This window comes from Lycorma delicatula, chromosome 3 (assembly GCF_047948215.1).
Source record: "Lycorma delicatula isolate Av1 chromosome 3, ASM4794821v1, whole genome shotgun sequence".
In the NCBI taxonomy this organism is placed as follows: domain Eukaryota; kingdom Metazoa; phylum Arthropoda; class Insecta; order Hemiptera; family Fulgoridae; genus Lycorma; species Lycorma delicatula.
The window spans coordinates 185919972-185942271 of record NC_134457.1 but is presented as its reverse complement, the minus strand read 5'-3'; the positions used below and the strand labels follow the sequence as shown (position 1 = coordinate 185942271).

Below are 22300 nucleotides of genomic sequence, written 5' to 3'. Positions count from 1 at the left end.
GTACATTTTGTTTTATGAAGTTAGTTATGTTTTTTTGAACAGACCTTTGATTCCAAATATGAAATCATAATTTCTATATCAGTCAAAGATTTTTTGTAATTCCTATTTTCCAGCAAGTACATACGAGTCCATATGTATGTACTTGTATAGAATGATTATGATATAGAATGATATGATTTCATATTTGGAATCAACACCCAAAAATAACTAAATGAGTAACATCATTTTTTTAATCATTTTTAATATTTATTAATCACACATACACAATATTATGTAAAATTTTGTTTTGAAAAGATATTTATATACATTTATGATTAGTGGCTTCTGTATCCATTTGTAATCTCATTTTATTATTTGTTGGAGTCATTCGTGGTCTTAGTTTCTTCCTCTACTGCTGGTGAGTCATCTTCCACTGGCACATCAAACAATGATTTCAATCTATCTATTTCCTCTTTTAAGAGTTTAATTTTCTTTTCATACTCCTGTTGCACAACATTTAGAGTTTAATAATTTATTAATTTTATTTTAGGTCTGACTTAAGTTTTAACATTCAATTCTTATTAAATGAATTTAATTTGGTAATTAGAGTAAAATATTTTATCATATTGGAAAGAATATATTATTGACATGAAAACATTAGTTTGGTTATCTAGTTTTGAAGTAAGAATTAAAATATATTTTTAACTATTTTAATATTTTGTAAAATATTTATAATTTGATGATATTACTCACCAAGTTATTGGTAAGTAATATGGAAGTTTCAGAAGTTAATCATAATATCCTTAGGTAATGAACACTTCACACTACTTTCCATTTGAAAATTTTTCATTTTTTTATGACAAATTAAACCACATTTAAATTTGGCAGAATGCTGGTGTTGTAGTTTTAGCAGGTGATTATTTTTTAAGCTAGCAAGATATTACTGGTGAAAAACAAACTAGATTTAAATAGGGTTTTGTTACTCATTTAGAATGTGGTTTTTTGTTCATTTTAAATAATTTTTTATGTTGTATATTCATTCTAACTACTACATGTAGAATATTTAGATTGCGTTCTAACTATTCTACCTATACAGAAAGACTACACATCTTAGCATTTTAAGAATTATGAAATATATAAAAACATTAATATAGTACTAAATGAAAAGACAGAGTAAAAAAATTAAATCATTTGGTAATATTTTTTACCACTTCTAAATATCATGGATAACAAAATCTTTCTCATGTTTTCATATTTAATGTTGTTTTATTTATACTGATTAAAGATAAAATGAATTTTATTAACTTAATCTTAGATAAATTTTTAACAAGCTATGAGGGTTATCCAGAAAATATGAAATTATTATTTACATGCATAATACTGGATTATACTGCACTGTGCATACGAATGTTTATCATTGTGTAGATTGTACTAATTTACTATTTGCCAAATTAAATAATTTCACACAATCATAAAATGTTTGTCTGAGTGCAGGATATTATTATTTGAATGAATTTTTTATAGATTTGTGGTTGGCATTGTAAGTCAGTGACATTGGCATTCCAGTGACATTATTGTGTGGATTGTAGTTTATGGCACAGCAATTTGGTATATAATTCATACAACCAGTATTTTAATTGTAAATCTTGGGTATAATCATTACATAAAAAATCTTACCAGTATTACGTCTCTGTAATATTTATGTATATCTTCGTGTGCTTGTAATGCATCTTCTATTTTCTTGCGTGCTTCAATTGGAGAAATTGTTGTTGAACTTAGCCCTAGAAGACATTCTAGGTCGTTTGCATGATGCTGAGATGTCTTTAATTTATATCTCAGTTTATTTATTTCTTCAATCAAATGTGTATTATCCTGAAAATTGAAATGATACATGAATGTTCAAAACATTACTTTTTACTTGTTAAAGTTGTAATGTATTTAAAAAGTGAATTGTAGAATCACAGATTCTGCCATTCACCATCTACGCAAAACATTAGTTGACAAATGAGTGACTAAAAATATTTTATGTAAGTATTATTGAATCCTTTCTTGTGGTAATAGTGAAATTTTTATGTATTGAATGTCTCTGTCATTCATTTTTGTATGTGTGTTTTTAATTATAATCCTTGAAACTAGATATAAGAATCTATTATATAGAGTAAGAAAAAAACTACAAACCACCTTAATGAAGTTTGACTCATTGACATATGAAAGAAGTGCAGAATGCCTACGATGAAGGTTTTAAATTAGATGTACTTGTTTTGCTTTCAAAAATGGATTGTTTGTCCAGAGAGGCAAAGGTGACATGACACGTCATGAGAAGTTTTAGAAGAAAATTTGTTGTTCTTTAATAGATAATGAACAAAAATTATTACCATGAGATGAACAGAGAATTTAATTTCTTCAATACTTCATGAATAATTATCATTATCAAATATAATAAAGTGCTTGCAAAATAAAGTTGTATAAGAATAGACAGTTTCTAGTATAGTATCACATAACAAATATATTATTGAATAATTAAATAAAAGATACAAAGATACTGTATGCAGTGTTGTGAAAAACAGACTTTTAAGTGTAGTTAATCAACACCAATGCTACTAATATATAATATTCTGAAATCTGACAAAATAGTGAAAACTAAACATTTTAGTATATTCTCTATATCATTGTAATTGAAAGTCTTGTAGAGTCTCGCATCAGCTAATTATTTTAGGTTACATTATGTTAAAAACTTTTATTTGAAGATAGTGATATAATTGATGCAAATAAATGGAAGAACCAAATTAATCAGAAAACCATATTAATTATATTAATCAGAAAATTAATACATCTGCATATGTGCTGAGAGTGAAGGGTTTTAGAAATAATGTTTCCAGAGATCAGTGGAAGGTAAAAAGAAAATTAGGATCTTGTATAAAACACTAAATATAAATCATCAAAAAGGAGATATAATCACTATATTTTAAAGGTAAGAAGCAGAATAGGATGGATGTATTAATAATACGAGGTGCCATAGGGTTACACACCACAAAATGATTGAAACTTAATTCTTTTGCTACATCAGTACTGGAAGTTAAGGGCACCACTACTCACTTGAAGTTATTTTATCAGTTAACTAATTTACCCATGCTGAAGATACTCAGCAAAAGTTTGTTACTTACCCACTACCCCACCTGGAATTAGTCATGTGTTATAAATTTGCTAATTATTTGGATTGTCTTACAAAAATTATTCTTACCTGTATTAATTTTATATTTGGAGGGATTTTCTTTTTAGCCTGTTCCCTGTATGCTAATTGTTTTAATCCTGCAACTGTATTTTCAAGATACTCTCTCTGCCTCATAAATTCAGTCTCAGCTTCTTGTTCATGCACTCTGCCTTTTTCAAAGTCCTTTTCTTGATTGTATTGATGGTATAACTTTACTACAGCTTCTTTTAGTTTATTAGGATTTTGAATTAAACCAGAAGTTATATGTATATCAGTACGAATACGTTTCAACAATGCATTTGAATCGCGATTCAGAATTTTTGCATGGTGTAATTCTTTCTCAGTTCCATGCAACTTTTCTCTTAGTTCTGTTGATTGAAGTTCTAGATTTGTAATCAAGTGTAACATTCTTTCCATTTCTAACTCCATCTACAAACAAAATATGTTGTTTAGCATATTTATAAATAGTATTTTAAAAAATAATTTTTTCTAATATTCCCAAAGAAGTTGAAGTGACTGAACAATTTTAGCTAAATTATTTCAGTCTATCATAAACATTAACATTCTTTTTAGTAATTACATTTTTTTTAATACAACATAATTGTATATTGTATGGAACATGTCAGGAATGGTAGGTTTGCTTTTTCAACTTTTTTTTCTTTTCTGTTTAGTGTCTGGGAATTACCCTTCAGGTATTACTTCTGAGGATGATACATATGAGTGTAAATTTTTAAATGTAGTCTTGTACAGTCTCAGTTTGACCATTGCTCAGATGTGTGATTAATTGAAAACCCAACCACCAAAGAACACTGAGTATTCAAATCCGTGTAAAATTAACTCCCTTTACTACGACTTGAACGCTGGAACTCTTGACTTCCAAATCAGCTGATTTGAGAAAACATGTGTTCACTACGAGACCAACCCGGTGGGTACTTTCTGTTAACTGTGAAAAAGCAAACCTTGCGTCTTCCCAAATCAGCTGATTTGGAAGTTGAGAGTTACAGCATTCAAGTCCTAGTAAGGGCAGTTTACTTTTATACGGATTTAAATGCTAGATTGTGGATACCGGTATTCTTTGGTGGTTAAGTTTCAATTAATCATACATCTCAGGAATGGTCGAACAGAGACTGCACAAAACTACACTTCATTTACACTCATACATATCATCTTCATTCATCCTCGAAGTAATATCTGAATGATTCCCGGAGGCTAAATGGAAAAAGAGTTAATAGAAAGTAAGTGTTCCAACATTTGCCTAACAGGATCAAGAAACCATATCCTGATTAGAAAACCATTTTAAAAAGTACAATATTATATATATAAAAGACACATTGTTATAGTCCATATTAGTACACAAAAATAATTTTGTAAGAATTAATACAAAATACACATTAAAATTACAAAATTAACATGTTTGTTTTCTTTTTATCTGTTATTTTTTCTAATTTCTTACATAAGTCATATTTGATAATCAAGAAATACATTCCCACTTGAAGACACGTCCAATCGCTAAATAACTTTCACAGTAATTGTTTGGTTAGAAATTAAAAGAACAACAACAATATTTCAGTACAATGCTGTTATGTTGGTTTAATCCAAATATTTTCTGTTTCACAATATATCAGGTGAATAAATGGCTGTTTTTTTTATTTGATTTTGTTTTCAATTAAAGAGACAATTACCTGAAATCTAATGAATTTGTTACTGTTTGTGGTAAGAATAAGAGACATATTCCTAATGATTTAAAATAAGATTTATACAACATAAGAATTATATGAGATAATTTTAGTGTTATGTAGAAGAATTGTCTAATATAATATAATGAGAATTTACTTTTTTCATAGTAATCTCCTTTCAGATCCTTTGAGGAACAAAGGACAGCTGAAATTAAAAAAAAAAAAATATTTACATGCCTACTATATTTCTTTATTACGTCGCTTTTAGGTTCTGTGTAAGTTAACTTATAAACTTAGTTAAGAAGTTTTTTGTTAGTTCATTGTATTGTAATTTTTGGATTTTTATTGTGCAATGAATAAAACATGATTATGATAAGTTGTAATTATTTTATGGTTGTTAAACATGTAGCTAGTTTTAATTTTGTTATTGAATTTTCTGAAATAATTATGTTGAATTAATTATATTGTCAATATACCAGAAGTTTGACAAAAAGGTATATTAACTTTTTTTTTTGTAAAAAAGTTACAAAAGGTAAAATAATTATTCTGTATAATTTAATTATTTCTTGTTTTATTAATTCAGTATATATATTAGTATTAACAGATTAACATTATTGTAGTAACGCGTATTTCTCATTTTAGCACTCAGGGACTACGAAGGGTAATTTTTTAAATAAATTATTTGAAAAGAATTCACTTTCTAAATACTTTTAAGTATTTTTATAGTCTATCTTTTGAAAACTATTTTCAAGTTTCTTTACAGTGGTTTGTGGTTTTGTTCAGATTCTTTATGGTTTTCAGATGAGACTGTTGCTAATATCAGTGATGTTTGTTAATGTCTCTTAAAATGGTTAGAATGCTCAGACTGAAACATTATATATTTGACCGGTGATTCACCCAAGTTCATGATAATGTTTGAAGTGCTTATAAATATTAGTATCGTGTGATCAGTTTGTCTAATGTTAGTATTTAATGCAAAAACTGAGTTTAATAGTTCTTCTTAATTCTTGTATTTATTAGCATGCTTTGTGAATCCATTCTACAATCTTATGTATTGTATATGAAGTTTTGAAAGTAGTATTCTTTTCTGTAAGTACTGATTGATATATGTTAGCATTTTGTACTTTTTTGTCATTAGCTTTTTTGTCGTTCTTGTTCTTTGTTATGAAATGTTTATATGTGTAGATGTCTAACACCATTAAAATGTGCTAAATATTTTATTATTTGTTGATATGAAATTGTATAGTACCCATTGAAACATGTGCATGTTTCAAAAAGTATGAGATGATTAGATGTGTTGGGGATAAGTGTGTCAGTTGTGATTTATATATTTTAAAAGTTTGCTGTTTATTTTGGACTGTTTATTTTGGAAATCGTGAGCGTTTTTTGGAAGGTGAACAGTATGTTCTGTTTATATTCTGTAGTAACTGTTTGTGAACATGAGAAATGTGTGATGAAATAGTATTTTTTAGGACATTAAAAACAGCACCCTCTGCAAAACCCTTCTGAAGAATACTTTTTAAAGATCTTGTCAAAGAATATAAGCACAGTACTTCATGAATAATTAACTTTATTTAATGTCACTCTTTAACACAAGCTTTTAAATGTTTTACAAAACTGGAAATATAATTCATTTCTTAAAACTGATAAAAACATTTTAAATTATTAGAAATTTAGTATCTCAATTTCAAATTAAGAAAAATTATTTTTGAAATTCCAGAAAAAAGTTCCATTAATTTGAAAGAGAGTATGTTTATTTATTTTTGAATGGTGTTCTATTATTCAACTAAGGAAAACACAATGCCAGAGGAGAATAGAATCCACTAACAGTACAACAGTGATATTCGGTTGCTTTACACTACAAAATTAAATTTTCATGTTTTGATCAATCGTCGATACAGAAAATTAAAAAATCTACAGGTTCAACCATAACCTATAAAAAAAGTTACAATTCCCTAACTTACCAGATAGGGAATAATAAAACAGGTTTAACTTAAGCTATTCAACTGATATTCTCTTGAAGGAAAAATGAACATACACTTTATGTGTGTATCCCTGATTAAAAGTATAATGCCAAACCATTTATTTAGTCTTGATTAAGAATAAAGCCTATTTCATAAAAATTGCATATTAATGATTACAAATTTATTTTGTTTACTTACATCATCTATTTGTTCTCTTTTTTCTTTTATTTCATTATCTTTTGGTTCAACCTGCATTCTGAGTTCATTTATTTTATAGTTAAGGACATATTTATATTTTTCCAGCTCGTGATTCTTTCGTTTCAGATCATAAATTCTTCTCTCTTTATCATGTATTGTATTGTCCCTTTCTGCAATTTCTTTTTTAAGATCAGAAATATCTTTTTCTAAATCTTGTATTATTTTTTTCAGACTTGTTTGTTCACCATGTAGTGTGAGAACTTGATGTTTTAATTCTTCAATATCTTTCTGTGCTCTGTTTAAAAATGAATTTTGTAATGAAAATAATTGATGTAAATCCTCTAATTTTGAGAAAATTCTAATTAAAAAATAACGTATTAAGTTAATAACCAAAATCTGAGGATATTTTTGTAAAATCTGTGTATTTCAATTATAATAATTATCAAATTCGGAATGGTTTATTTCCGAGTTAGCATTTCAGCTAAAAAGTAGGTTCACTAGAGATAGATACTTCATTCTTGTTAAATAAAAATCATGATGTTTTTCATAAAGTTTACTTGCTTTAAATTAAATAAGAGTTAAATTGTGCTGTTAGTCCAGTGTTTGATGGTAAAAATTGAGTATCATCTCAGATTTCTTTTGGACGTCAATTTTTCATGAAAATTTGTAATTAAGCTTATCTAATCTTGCGCGCTTCAAAATTTATATATTCCTGATGTGTGCTTTTTGTTTTTTGAGGATGAAAACTACCCCTTGTTAAAAAAATTCAAAAACCATAGATTGAAATGTTTCATAGATTGAAATTATGTTTAAACATGTAGAATAAGCATTCTTTTATGTTGTGGAATATAATTCATGATGTTTTACTGTGTTTCAACTCTTGGAAACCACCCCCCCCCCTTTATGATGAAATTAAAAAAAAAAATTAGTTTTCAACAGTTTGAAATGTTTTAATGGTGCATTTATAATGAATTAAAATCCCTTTACTGTTTATAATATAATTTATGATTTATTCCAACATTTCAACCCTTAATAACTACCCCCTTATGAAAAAAATTATTAAAATTATAGATGTAAGTGTTTTGTATCTCAAAATCATTTACATGTGTAGAATAAACACTGTTTCTTATTCTGAAACATAATTTATGATGTGTTACAACAGTGTAACCCTTAGAATACACTCTAATGACAAAAAAACTTAGTTTTATATATATATAAAACTAAGTTTTTTTTTGTTTTGTTTTTCAACGATAACTTTCTTACTTTTTAAGCTATCCAAATGCTCAAAAAACCATTCTGCTGATAATTTCAAGGGCTACATGATATGTAAAGTTCAGATTCCTTGAGCCCTTTGTTTTATAAATTTTTGGGTTTAAAGAAAGGGCTTAAGGAAGGTGGTCCTCACACTCAAATGCAAACTTCTAACAGTGATATCAATTAATTTTTATCTTACAGAAATAAAAAAAAAAACAAATTCAGTAAAAAAAACATAAAAATTGCTGGAGTACAAAAATTTAATGTATTTTCTTTAGTTTTTGAATTAGTAGGAAAAAAAATTAAGAAATTCAAACATTTTTCAAATTTTATTCAACTTTTTTTCAAATCTAGGCATTCCAAACCGGTCATACTTCTAGATCATGTTGTTAGTACTTAAAGTAAATTGTGAAAGGATTACGTTCAATTGCAGTTCTTGTGAAAAAGTCATTTGTTTCATTGCTGATTTTTTCTTTGAAAAAGGAAGACGAGCATTTTATTTTCATCATAACTTCGTTAGTTTTCATGCTAATGACTTCTACCAAATCTAATTTTAAAGGGTTTTCAAGTACATTGAAAAATATCCTAAAGTTTTCCTCTAAAAATTTTCCATTATTGAATGTTGAAAGGTTCGACTTCAGTTTTCAGTCAACAAAAAGTTACCTTCAACGAGGCATAACTCTGTATGTATTGCATCTACAGAAAAAAATCTCCGTTATTTTATAAGCTTCATTTTTGCTAATAATAATTTTTTTGATAAAATGTAAGGTTTTTGAGTTATTCAGAAAAAATCGTTCAATGATTGAATGAAAAATCAACATTTTCAATCGCAAATAACTGAAAAAGTAGTAATGCAAAAAAAAATTTTATAGAACATTTTTTGCTTAGTATTTATTATTCTATCGATTTCTGTGGTTATTTTGAATGTTATAATTTCAACCCCTGATAAGGGGTGGCACCCACCCGCAGGGTAAAAGCTTACATCGGCACTATATAACTTGTTCCTTGAGCTATTCCCTAATAACTGTCCAAGTTTCACATCAATCATTTTTGTCCAAAAGAATTCTGGGCGAAAAACCATCAAATACTGGATTATGTATGGATAATTTAAATTAATATAGGAAAAGTAAAAAATTATCTACACTCACCATAACAAACCTTAGAGATTATCATACTGCCTTCTGTGTATGCGTGCTTAGAGTTTGTATGACTTCAATCATTTGTGCAAAACTTGATCCTAATTGCATCATTTGCCTTGGTGGTTACTACAGTATAACATGTCTACTCCCACTAGCAGTTTGCACCAAGGAGGAACAACGAGCAGTGATCTGATTTCTGTGGTTGAGGGTTTGAAAGGGGCTGAAATTCATTGTAGACTTTCATCACAGAAGTGTTTTTTCATGGATCGATAAGTTTAAAAGTGGCCACTTTTAAACTTATTACTTCTAAACAATGACGAGTGGGAGCAGGATGTCCATCAACCTCTACTATGGACAAGATTCAGCAAGCTTGAGAAATATATCTGGCAAGTAGGTGAAATACCATCAAGATACATCTCATGATTTTGCCTATCAAATCATCCACAGTAAGCTTGGCTTCTGTAAAGTCTATCTGCCCAGATCGTAATCCCTCTTTCATATGTTGTTAAGGATGGTTTGCCATTGACTTAGGAAGCAGTGCAAAAGTCAACCAACCAAAAACACGACCAACCAAAAACCTTTTTGGAAGGAATGTGCAAGCTTGTGGAACACAGGACCAAGTGCTTTGGCAAGGGAGGTGACCATGTAGAAAAGTTATGTATTTGTACACATTAAACCCCTATCTTTCTGTAGATAAATTATATAATGAAAAGTATAGGTAATTTTTCAGTTGTTCTCATAACAATGACATCTGTTTAGGTGAATGGGACTATCTAAAATAATAGTGAAAACCCAGTTTCACGCAAGACATTTGAAAATACTTGTATACATTCTCTTTTGAGAGGTGAAGAAGATTTAAAAAATGATATTAAAATAAATTGCACTGAAATCCAGCTGAAATATTTCTGTTTTACATTATGTACACAGCTGAACACAAAATGACCTGCTCCACACGAAATATTGTCAGTTTTAAATTGCTTTGAAGCCTTCAGTTTCTATTCAGATGTCTCAAGAATGACCAAATGTTCAGAATCTGAAAACTCTAAAATTCAAAATCTATTAAAAAAAATTATACTTTATTGTGTATAATTTGCATAGTTGAATAAGATTTAGGTGTAAATGAACTTGTTGCATTGTTACATTGTTTGGTTATGTAAACATATTATTTGATGTTAATAGATTTAGTATTGGGTGAAATTATTTTTACACTCATGGTGATAAGGTAGATTAGAATTGTTTTTAAATTTTTATTCTTTAACAATTACTCAAATAAAATATTTGTTAGAAAAGAAACAGTTTTTGTAATTTTGTGTATGTTTTAATTTTACTTACGAAATAAATTTTTTCTTCATAACTCCAGTCTCACCTCGCAGTCTAATATTAACCTCTCGTTCTTCTTGTAAGAAATCTTCATATCGTGTTCGTAATTCAACTATCTCTCTATCAGCATCATCTTCAATTTGATCCTTTATCTCTTCATGTTCTCTCATTGTTTGTTTTGATGTTTCAATCATCTTAAACATTAAAAAAAAATAAGCAAAGAAGGTGTTATTTAAAGTAGTAAAATTTTAAATACATTTTCATATTTTAAAATGAATTATCTTTCAAACTTATTCTGTGATTGGAACAGGCATCTTTTCTTGAAAATTAAGTTGAATTCATTTTTATCCCAATTCTGAAAAGAAAGGTTGCATTCTGAACATTTCAGGGCTGAATGAGTTTTATTACTTTCTTACTTTTCAAGCATGACTAATATCTGTTAAGTTACACTCATTTATGTAAGTCTCAATTTTATAATTAATGAAAAATTTTGAGAATGAATGTCAGTAAAAACCTTTAAACAATTTTTTAGCTACAACATTTTTGTGAATTTGAATGAAATGATAATGTACATTAAATATATTGGCTTTTTAGAATAATTTATTTGTGTGAAGTAAAACAGTGTACAAATGAAAGTAAAAAAACCTGAAATGCTTAGATTTTTGGGCTTCCTTGATATTTTAGAGGATATTTTTGTGGGATTGGCATTAAGTTAAATGGAGTGCATTTCTTTAAAGGTAATTTTTTTCTATAATATGATTTTACTGTAATAACTACAGAATATGAGTCCATTTTATTCTAAAATTTGCAAATGATTTGAAGTCTTTTAGAATATTTGTTTTTATTGTTCAAAATAATCCATAGGAGAATGCTGTAAGATTTTTTAATTGGTATTGTAGTGTAAACAAGATTCTTTCTGTACTTACTTCTTCAATTAGCATACTCTTTTCTTCTAGTTTGAGTTCATAACTCAATGTCATTTCCTCTAGTGCAACTTTCTTAGATTCTGCTAATTCTTGAAATTTTCTGAAAGCAGTAAGCAATTTTCTCATAAAATATTCTTTAAAAATGCAGCCCATGAAGTATTATAAGAGCTATTTTATTAATAATGATTTTGATAAGAGTTATTAAAGCAATTTAAAAATAATATATTAGATTGTATTACCTTTCATTTTCTTGTCTCCAAGCCGCAAAGCGCTCTTCCAGATCTTGAAATTTAGTGTATTCAACAATTAGTTTAGCATTGTAATCAGATTCCAGTTTCTCCATTGCTTGCTCATGTTCATGTTTAGTTTCTCCAATTTTTCTGTTTATTTTATTTAATTCTATAGTATGCTCAGTTTCTAGTTCCTATAAAAAAATTGTCATTAAAAGGTTATTAAAAATCATTTAATTATCAAAAAAGACATTAAAAACCTGAATAATTTAAAATTTGAAGATTTCAGCATGCTTTAGTTAGCTCAATAATTGTTGATGCTTTAAACATGATTATTTCCTTTTTTAGTGTTTTGGCACTGCTGTATTGTAACCAGTTCCATTTTAGAAATAAGTTTAAAATATTGAAATTTATTGCACATATATCTTTTTATTATATAGAAAGAAATATGTTTCACCTTCTATTAAAATATACAGTGCGTTTGGTAAGTTGTTGAGCAATATGCTTTAGAGTTATGTGATACATTTGTTCTTTCAGCAATAGGTTGTGGTTGCTGTGTGGATTGTTGTAAGAGCAAGATATTGGACTTGCTACTGCGCATAAAGTTGTGAGAAAAGAACTGAAACTTTTCTCTTACAAAGTAATGGGTGTTCAAGAACTAAAACCTACAGATCATGTCAAAAGACTAGATTATTGTCAATGGTTTAAACATTTTATTGACAAAATTCCATAAGTATCCTTGATATTATGTTTTACAGATGAAGTGTGGTTTCATCTGGGGGGGTATGAGTATATGATCAATCTTTAAACATAGCAAAAATTTGAATCTGGCACGGTATAAATAGAACGCACATTGTGGGTCCAATCTTTTTTGAAAATACTGTTAATAGTGATCGTTATTGTGCTGTTTTAACATACTTCAAATCAGTTAACAAGTGGAAAACAATCACATAATCATGTTTGATTCTAACAAAATGGTGCCACAGTCCACGCAGCTACAGGTCAATGATTTTTTTTACCGAATGTCTCTGGTGAACAAATTATTTTGAGGGGTTTGTGGCCTGCATGATCGCCTGATCAAGACACCCCCACGTTACTTTCTATGGAGAACAAGCAGTGTATTGCAACAGACCACACATGGTTGACAAACTGAAAACCGCAATAAGGGCATATGTATGAGACATTCCAGAACATCAGCTAAACTATTCCAGTTATTGTAATATCCATTTTTATAAAATAATGAAATAAAAATGCTAAGTAATAATTATGAAAATTTCATCATTGCACTTACATAATTCCAGTGCACCAGCACTCAGCAACTTTTTGAATGCACTGTAGTTTTAACATCAGTAATTAAAAATATTTATGAATTAATTTCTTAATATAACAAAACACAAAAAAATTAAATACATGAAATGATAATTGGTAACGGAGTAAAAAACTTTTGTTACAGTTATTCGAAATTCCCTCTTTCACAATGTAAATAGCACGGCCTGACGTAAAATATTTCTGGTGGTTCTCCGTATCATCTCGGGAACGTTTCGTATAAATTCAGTAGCATTTCGTAATTTAACGAATTGTAAGTGTTTTCTAGCTACTAAAGAAAAATGTGGCGTTGCAACATCGCGCTAGAACGTCATTTGCAATCTTAGTTTGTAAAGGTACATATTTCAAAAGAGCCGGCAAATTATTTTTCAAGAAATTATCGTATGCATTTCCCGTAAAGTTTTCATTAAAATCAAATTGGGCCCAGAATTTTGTCATAAATAATGCCACACCAAACTAATTATGTTGTAACTAGTTTCCACAGTGCCATTTGGATTGCCTTCGTTTCGGAAAGTACTACTTTTAGAACTGAAGATTCGGTTTTATCGTAAACGTGGCTTCATCAGTAAACACGATTGAATTTACCTTAGTGTTGCCTAGAAGCCAATGACGAAAGTTTAACCACTGGGAATAATATGTTGGCTGCAAATTTTGATCCTTCAGCATGCGGGAAGGATAAAGAATTTCTTTCCGTAGGATGCGCCACACTTTGTTTTTTGAGAAACCAGTGCTACATGAAATTCGCCTTGTACTATTGCCTGGGCTTCGTTGAATATACTGAATCACACGATGATTTACATTTGGAAATGGTCCTTTCGTTTGTAAATGCTGATACACCGAAGAAAACGTTTTCGTATTTGGGTTCCGCTTTCCAGGAAATCTCTCCTGATCACGTCGAGCAACTTCAGAATTTTCGTTAAAAAATCCATAAATAAAAATTATATCGGCATATTCCTTAGAAAATTTAACAGCATTTTTGCACTACAACATGATAACACTACACTTCCTTCAACTGTATGATAATTTATGACAACGGATTCAAACGAAGTACACAGTTTTCATTGTTGACCACTGTTGTATTACCAATCTATACAATAAAATTAAAAAAAAATATTTCTAAAGTAACAAATTTTAATTTAGCTTTTTTACGTGATTTCATTTCACTTATAGGCCTGCGGGTAAATTTACGCAGTGCCTGCCGTCGTTTACTAATAGCGATTCGGCAATCATCATTCCACCAAGGAACGGAAGGAAATATAGGGTTACCCGAGATTTGTGGAATATATATATATATCTATTAGCAGTCTCAAGCATCATGTACGTAAAAGAGGAAAGTTGACGCCCGCACTGTGATAGGAAGGCTTTATTGTAACCGTACCAAGCCGCCTTTTCAACAATCAATCTACGTGGCCTTTTGTTCATCTCGCGGTTGACACCAAAAGCAAAAATGATTGGCCTGTGATTACTGCCGTGAAAGTAATCTGAAACAGACCAATTAAGACGAGGGAGTTTACTCGGCGAGCATACGGGGAGGTCGACGTTAGACAGTGTACCAGATGATAAGGACATGAATGTGTGTGACCCGTCATTCAGTAGACAAAAGTCCAAGTCTTGTCTCAATCAGTTTACCAAATTTCCTCAAGAGGAGCAGAAAGATAACTCCCAGGAAATATGGTGGGCATTGAAGTCTCCTACTATTAACAACAGTTCTAGAGCATTGAACTCAGATTTCGGTGAGAGATACAAATTGTACATATGCAATTTGAAGGGGACAGACACCTTCACAGCAACAGCAAGAAATAAGAGTAGTTAGTGGTATCCTTGTAGCTGATACCTCATTCCATATGAAAATAGCTACTCCACCACTCTCCCCGCTGTTTATTAGACAGTTTATCTCTCACAGAAACAACCTCTGAGTGTTATTGCATCTTGTACAAGATACGTTTCTTGGAAGCACATGATTAATATGTGTGCGCCAATACCCTAATATCCTCAGTGTGGGACCGAAGACTTCTAATATTCTAATGAGTAATGTTCATAAGTAAAGGTAGTTATAGATACAGAATTTCAGCAAAGCATATAAAAAATTAATTGTATGTGATCTGGTATTTCTTTTTTGTAGTTTTGATGGTAAGGAAATCTGATGCCCTGGGGTTGGGTGTTTCCTCTACCATATCCTTCAGTACACGAGGTGATGGAGGAGGATATTTTGAAGAATGGAAAATCATAGATGATGTCCCAAAGAAGGTGATTGTGGGGGCTCCCTTAACAGGGAGTTTAGTAGATGGGTTACGAACAGCTGTGATTATTCCTGCCCGCACGGGTAAAACTTTTGGGACAGGAACTTTCAGAGGGATCCCACGATTGGATTCACTAACTATGACTAATTGTTGTTCACTTTCATCAGCTCTGAGATAGTGGCTGTAAGTGAAGCGACTTGATCAGATAACATCTGAACAAGTTTTCTTAGCTCATTGCAGGATCCATACTGCTGATTACCTAAATTTGTGGGAACTTGGTTTGATGTAGCGGTGGGAACTTGATTTGATGTAGCGGTGGCAAAAGATATATCTGGTTTAACCAGGTTCCGTGAGCATTTTGTTTTTCTGTATTCTCTGTGTGCAGCCGGAAATTATATCTTCTGCATGGTACAAATTTTGAGAAATGTCTTTTCTTCTTTAAAAGTTGGGCAATCTTGGGGGCGGGCTGTTTGTGAACCACTGCAGCTCACACATTTTTCATCTTCATGGCAGTTAGTGTCACTGTGGCCTTCCTTAGCACATCGAGCACAGATCTTTGAGTAAGACTTGAAACATCGACAACTAAACCACTTTAATCCTCTCTGGTGGTAGTCTGAGATTAAACATTAATATAAGAGAAACTTCTTGGGTCAAAATCATCAGCTGTCTCCATTACGTCCAACCCCAGAAGGTCTCTGCAAAAAATTACTCCCTGGCTGGTATTTAAAGTTTTGTGGCACATTGTGTTTACGTTTATACTGCCCATATTAGTAACATGTAAGAGAGATCTACTCTGTTCATTGTTATGAATTTCAATCAGTATCGATCCACCTCTTAATTTTTTGATGTTTTTTGGTTAGTCACATGATCTTGTTATTACCTTGTTGATCAGGAAGGGCGAGACCCTTCAGGACCCTCTGGAAGGTCTACCTTACTGAGAATTTCACATAACAATGAATCTAACATTCTTAATCTGCGAATGGGTTGCTTTACAATTCACCTTGTTTTCTGCATTACTGATATCCTCGTCAGACAAAGCCGATCTAGGCCATTTCACAAGATTGTTTTTGGTAGTTTTTTCAGTTGGACCACCAACCATCATAGTTTTAGTAATATTTCAATGATATTATTAGTGTATAAATACTTTCTGTATATTTTTTCACTCTTTTGTATCTTATTCTATTGGTTGTAAGGTAATTATTTTATTATTTTGTTCTAATAGTTGTTTTTTGTAAATATTAATTAAAACATCCATTTTCAATGTGTGTATTTGATTGCTCTATTAATCATATTTGTATATGTGTTAATTTTATGAAACCAAGGGCAGTTTTTATTTTATATAAATTGTTATATTAGATGTAAGCTTTCTATATATTGATGTTTCAATCTGGTTGTCCTTGTTTGTTTTGAAATTGACATCTAGATAATTTAAAATTCTATTATTATCCATTTCAAATGTGAATTTTAGATTTTCATTATAAGAATTTACTTTGTTTAATATTATTAAATGTTCATTATTTATTACCGGGTTATAAATAATGAGAATATCTTTAATATACCATGTCTATATTAAAATTCCATATGTATAAATGTTGCCATGCACTAATTTACTCTCAAAATTCTGTGAATATATTTTAATTATATGTTCATATATTTCTTTTGTTTGATTTCTACAATATTTTAATCAGATTAATTTGAGTGTTTTCAGTTTATGATTTTTCTGTGCTATATATTTTCAAATGTGGAAAATTTTCATGTTGTGGTTGTATTTTTGTATGTATGTATCAGTTCTATGAGGTGATTTGCAAAGGTTGTTTTTGTTGTTATGTAATGCTGTTGTGTATTTTTTAGTCTGTTGGTCACAGTTCTTTACCACTTAATATAATTAATGACAGCACCAGCTAGCTACAGTATTACTAATTACTGGGGATCATAGTTCTTTGAAAATATCTTCTCTAAATATGTTTCAAATTATAAAACAGGAAAAGAAAAAGTATTTTTTTTTTTTATTATAAAAGCTTTCTTTGTTCTATGGGATTATAAATATATAATAGATTTACAAATGAGAATTACTGTACTTACCTGATTCTTTTCTTTTAATTCTTCAATAGCAGAACAGTATCCTGAATGCAGTTCTTCCACTTCTTCTTTGTGTAGAGTTTCCATCTGTCGAATCTGATAAGAATGTTCAAAATCTAGTTCTTTTATTCTTGTTGATAAATTTTTAATATTTTTTATTTTTTCCCTTAAATCATCTTTACTGATAAGAATTTCATTTGAGTATTTGAAGTGCGGATCCAACTCAATTTGTTTACCTTCTGCAGATGTTATTTTCCAAAAACACATCGTTCCATCTTCACTGCATGATATTAAAACTTGGTCATCGTAAGTTAATTTCATTGTTACAATTCTGTGATTATGGACAGAAAATTGAAGGTATATAGGTGGATGCACTAAAGGAAATTTAATTGAAATAATACTACCATCATCTCCACCAATAAACATCAACATCTCAGAACGTGATAATGCTATGCAATTCAGTTGATTTTGACCGACATCAACTTCTTTAGCGACTTGACCTTCCATTACCTCTTTCAACATACCATCAGAACCAACTGTGTAAGCTGAGTTACCATCTTGTGTTGCTACAAGACCTCTGTGTTGACATTCTTTAATAAATATATCAGTTGCTCTTTTTTGTCTACGCAAGTCCCATTCATATATAGCACCATCTAATCCACACGAGAATAGTGTAAAGTCACTTGGCAACCAAAATAATGTACTGACCTACTAACATAATTAGACATTGTTAGGATTGTTTTAAAGATAGTTTGATATAAAACTGTAAAGAATAAAAAAAAGTATTCTGTTTTACTTTTAGTTCATTCAGTGCAACAGAAATGTTTTCATTATTGAATTCTGATTTGAGCATGAGAGAATAAAATTATTCTCCATTACCAATAGGTGGACATATTTTGATTCTTAGTTTACCTGAGATTTAAAGGATATGTCATTTTAAATAATGTGATAGATCTCAGATTAAAGAACAAAATAAATCTCTAAACTATTGAGTTCAGTTTAGTTGTTGTACTTGATGATCTAGTCTATTAATGTTGACTGATTTTGTCTTTGTGTCGTTAACATTGGTTCATTTATTAATATGTTTAAAGTATTAAAATGTATATTTATATAAGATACATTATTATTACTATGAAATATCTGTTGTAATGTGTGGGATAAAATTCAGTTTCCTTTGTAACTACATTTAAAAACTGTAAAAACCCATTCTTGTTTTGTATACTTAAACATCATTATTCTCAGTATAGATAGAAAAATGGACTGAATAACAATTAAACAATATTTGTATCAGCTTATTACTACAGACTCCAAAACCAAAATTTCACACCTGTTACAGAATTAAATTCTGTATACAGGGAAAACTGATCTGAACTACTACATACAAGGCATTTGTAAAAAGTAAGGACTAGTTACTAAATAGAAATGATAGTGACAGTGAATCAGATCACATTTGCTGATTACCTGTTGAAGACCGATTGATTAAGTAGCTATCATTCACTTTTTTCAGCAGCCTATGTCAATGAACTATGATAGCAGAAATCATAAACAGTTACACCAGTTATCAAGATCAATCTGTGATATAAGTTCCTGGTGCAAAAGATTTTAATGCTCAGAAAATTCATCATTGAAAGTGTAAAATTTATTAGTTTGCTGTAATCCAGTTGGTTTCAATCTGTTATAAATTAAATATAATGATTGGTAATTTAAAATCTGAGCCATTGTTAAATTTAAAATAGTTGATAAAAATGTTCACTGTGAAAGTAGAAACTTGGGAGGTCTATGATCAGACTGATGTTTCATTGAAAAAAGTTAATGCAAAAATTCAAGGTGGAGTTTGTGCTGTGGAATTTATGGACATTGTTTCACTACTTCTAAAATCTAGGCTGTCATATCTATGTACATTGGGTCCTGAAAATTGTTAAGCACTCTATACAAAAATCAAGGAATATCATTTGTAAATACTTTTTTAATTGCTATGAAGGAGAAGTGCAATGGATTTTTCTTGGATATTTATAACTGGTAATGTAATATGGATTTATGGTATCAGTGCTATCAAAAAACAATCTTCATATCATTCAACTTTACCAAAAACAAAAAATTCAAATAAACCAAGATTTAAGAATATTGATGGAAACTAATTTGGCTATCCTATTACAGCCCAGAGCTTTTAATTTATTATTGTTACTTAATTTCCACATTTTGTTTTTTTAACCTCTGGGTCTACCATTAAGTATTGCTTCAGAGGATGAGATGAATGATTTTTGTAGCATGTGTGAAAATGCCATGCCTGACCAGGATTCAAATCTGGGACCTCGGGGTTTGAATCTCAGTCAGGGATAATTTTCACATCTTACTTTACCACACTGTGGAGATTTGATGCAATTGAAGAGTCGAAGGATTGGTTGAAATCCCAGCTAGTTGATTTTTAAGCACTATGTAGGTGAAAACCTGCTCCTTAATACAAAAAGAGTCAGAAGAAAATGGTAAGGTATGCATAAATATTGAATCCATGATACATATTTTATTAGTTCGTTTTTAAGGACCTTAAAAATACATCACCTTAATTGTGATGTGCAATACTACACAATACTAATTGTAAAAGTTGTAACTTAAATTACCTTAGTCATTTGTTCTTTTCTATTACTATTTCATACTCATATAACTACTTTTGTCTCATTCAGAAGGACTAGTCATCTCACATTATGCTTGCCTTGGTAGTGATTTTGTGATAATGCTGTTATGAATCATTCAACTTGCTAGCTAGCACATTGATCACTATTTGAGTTACTTGCAATATACTCTTACCACAGTTATATTATCAACATTAGTATTTACTGTGAATAAAATATGATTTTGCATTTCTTTGCTGGCGGTACTGTAGTTGAGGCTGTCAAAGATCTTTGTAAAATAGAACCAGAAGATTTTAATAAAAAATATGACATGTAGCGATGATTTGAACTTATTAAGCACAAGAGGGCAAGATATGATTTCTATGCCATAGTCCAGCTTGGGGTCATCTTCTTGAACTATCTGTGATTGATAAATTTTAGTGTGTTAAATGGGATTTATCTTAATCTTACATACTGTAACATGTTTGAGACTGAAAATCTTTGATACAGGATCATTTTAATGGTGAATTGAAGGATTTTTAGAAAAAGATATTTCATTGAATGTTTTTCTTAATGAGTTAAAGCATTAGTATATATTAGAAAGAAGATGTATGTTCAATGTAGAATAATAGTTTTTATTGTGAACAGATTGCAAGTGTCACTTGCAAAGCTGAATATGATATTTTAGTGAGTTTGGGATACTGGCATGAAGCAGTTCATTCGGCTCGGTCAAAAAAAAAATTATTCTTAATTTTCTGTTGCAAGTCTGGCATTGGAGTTATTGTTGAGAATTATTGTTCTGTTTTTGGAAGTGCCTTTTGATTCATGTTACATCAGAACTAAAGCTTGAGTGCTGGTTAATTTTTTTATAGATCTGACATCAATTGTAAATTTAGAAAGATTGTTTAATGAACATAGTCAAGATAATGGAATAACCTTAAAAACTAATTAAAATGTATGGTATCTTAATTACGCATAATGCAAATAAAAGACCCAGTTTCATTATGTAACTTGTTAACCAGATGCATAATGAAATGCATTAATAACATACTTTATTCTAACTTACTACTATTAACAGTTACAAAAATGGTTTCGTCCAGATAAATCATGTTTCTATCATTCACAATTTTTCCTTGCATAAGTTAATTTATTATACATAAATGTTAACTGGTTTTTAAATCTCTATGTTAGGTGTTTCTAACAATAGTGATTGTGATAACTTGAATAATTATATTAGCTAATCAGCATACCTGGCCGCTGTGACCTTTCAGAATGTGTACAAGTTGAAATGTAATTGTCGAGTATATGTTTATTACATTACCATTCATAGCTGCAAAGAAGTGGCCATTATTACTGAATTGTACTGTTTCACAATATCTTATTGGAAATTCTCTGACTACTTGTAAATCATCAATTAACAAGATCATAAATCTCAGTTTGTCTGAGAATCCCATTACTGTATATAATCCTATTCAGAAAAATGAATCAGTTATTATTTTTGCAATCTAAAGTAGATAATAAAAAACGTAAGCTAAGATTAAACATTTTATTTAATCTTCAAACTTCAACAGATAGTTATTTTATTTTTTAAATCTAAACAAATACATATTGCTTGATTATAAAAAAGATTTAGTGAACATTTTATAATTTTTTAGTAAATCAATGTTTTTCATATCGCAACATCTGTAAAATTATTACAGATCTTCATATTTTCTTTAAGAACTAATTTTTTTCATAAATTTTCATTACTTTTTTTAATAAAACTGACTGTCTATTATAAATATTATTTTAAAGAATTATGATAAATTGATGTGATACTACTATAACACTCTACCTACACTAGAACAGGATTAAACAAAATGCCAGCATTTCAAAAGAAGGATATTCTATCTCATCCTGAAAGGGTTGCATTGTGTGCTACAAAGAATCTTGAATGTGTAGAAGCAAGTTGTATTCGATATGACATAATATTGTAACTTATAGAACATTATAGGTATTCTGTTAACAAAGCAGACCCAGTGTTGAGTGAATTATATTTTACAAATTCAATATGACTCAATGATTTCACTCATAATAAAATTGATTGATATCTAAAATATATAAACATTATGTTATTGGGTTTGTTTTTTATCAGTAATCTGAACTTATA

General features: G+C 29.6%; 1 protein-coding gene across 1 annotated transcript in view; it reads right to left on the bottom strand.

The window, feature by feature from the left end:
• Positions 1–350: 350 nt before the first annotated feature.
• tous (testes of unusual size) overlaps positions 351–22300 on the bottom strand; it is a 51024-nt gene continuing 29074 nt past the window's right edge. The window contains exons 7-15 of the mRNA XM_075359259.1: positions 21402–21619; positions 17546–18250; positions 11907–12091; positions 11668–11767; positions 10754–10935; positions 7029–7323; positions 3221–3619; positions 1657–1851; positions 351–482 (exon numbers count right to left, since the gene is read on the bottom strand). Of these exons, the coding sequence (XP_075215374.1) occupies positions 351–482; positions 1657–1851; positions 3221–3619; positions 7029–7323; positions 10754–10935; positions 11668–11767; positions 11907–12091; positions 17546–18250; positions 21402–21619 (2411 nt within the window). The remainder of the gene's footprint in view (positions 483–1656; positions 1852–3220; positions 3620–7028; positions 7324–10753; positions 10936–11667; positions 11768–11906; positions 12092–17545; positions 18251–21401; positions 21620–22300) is intronic.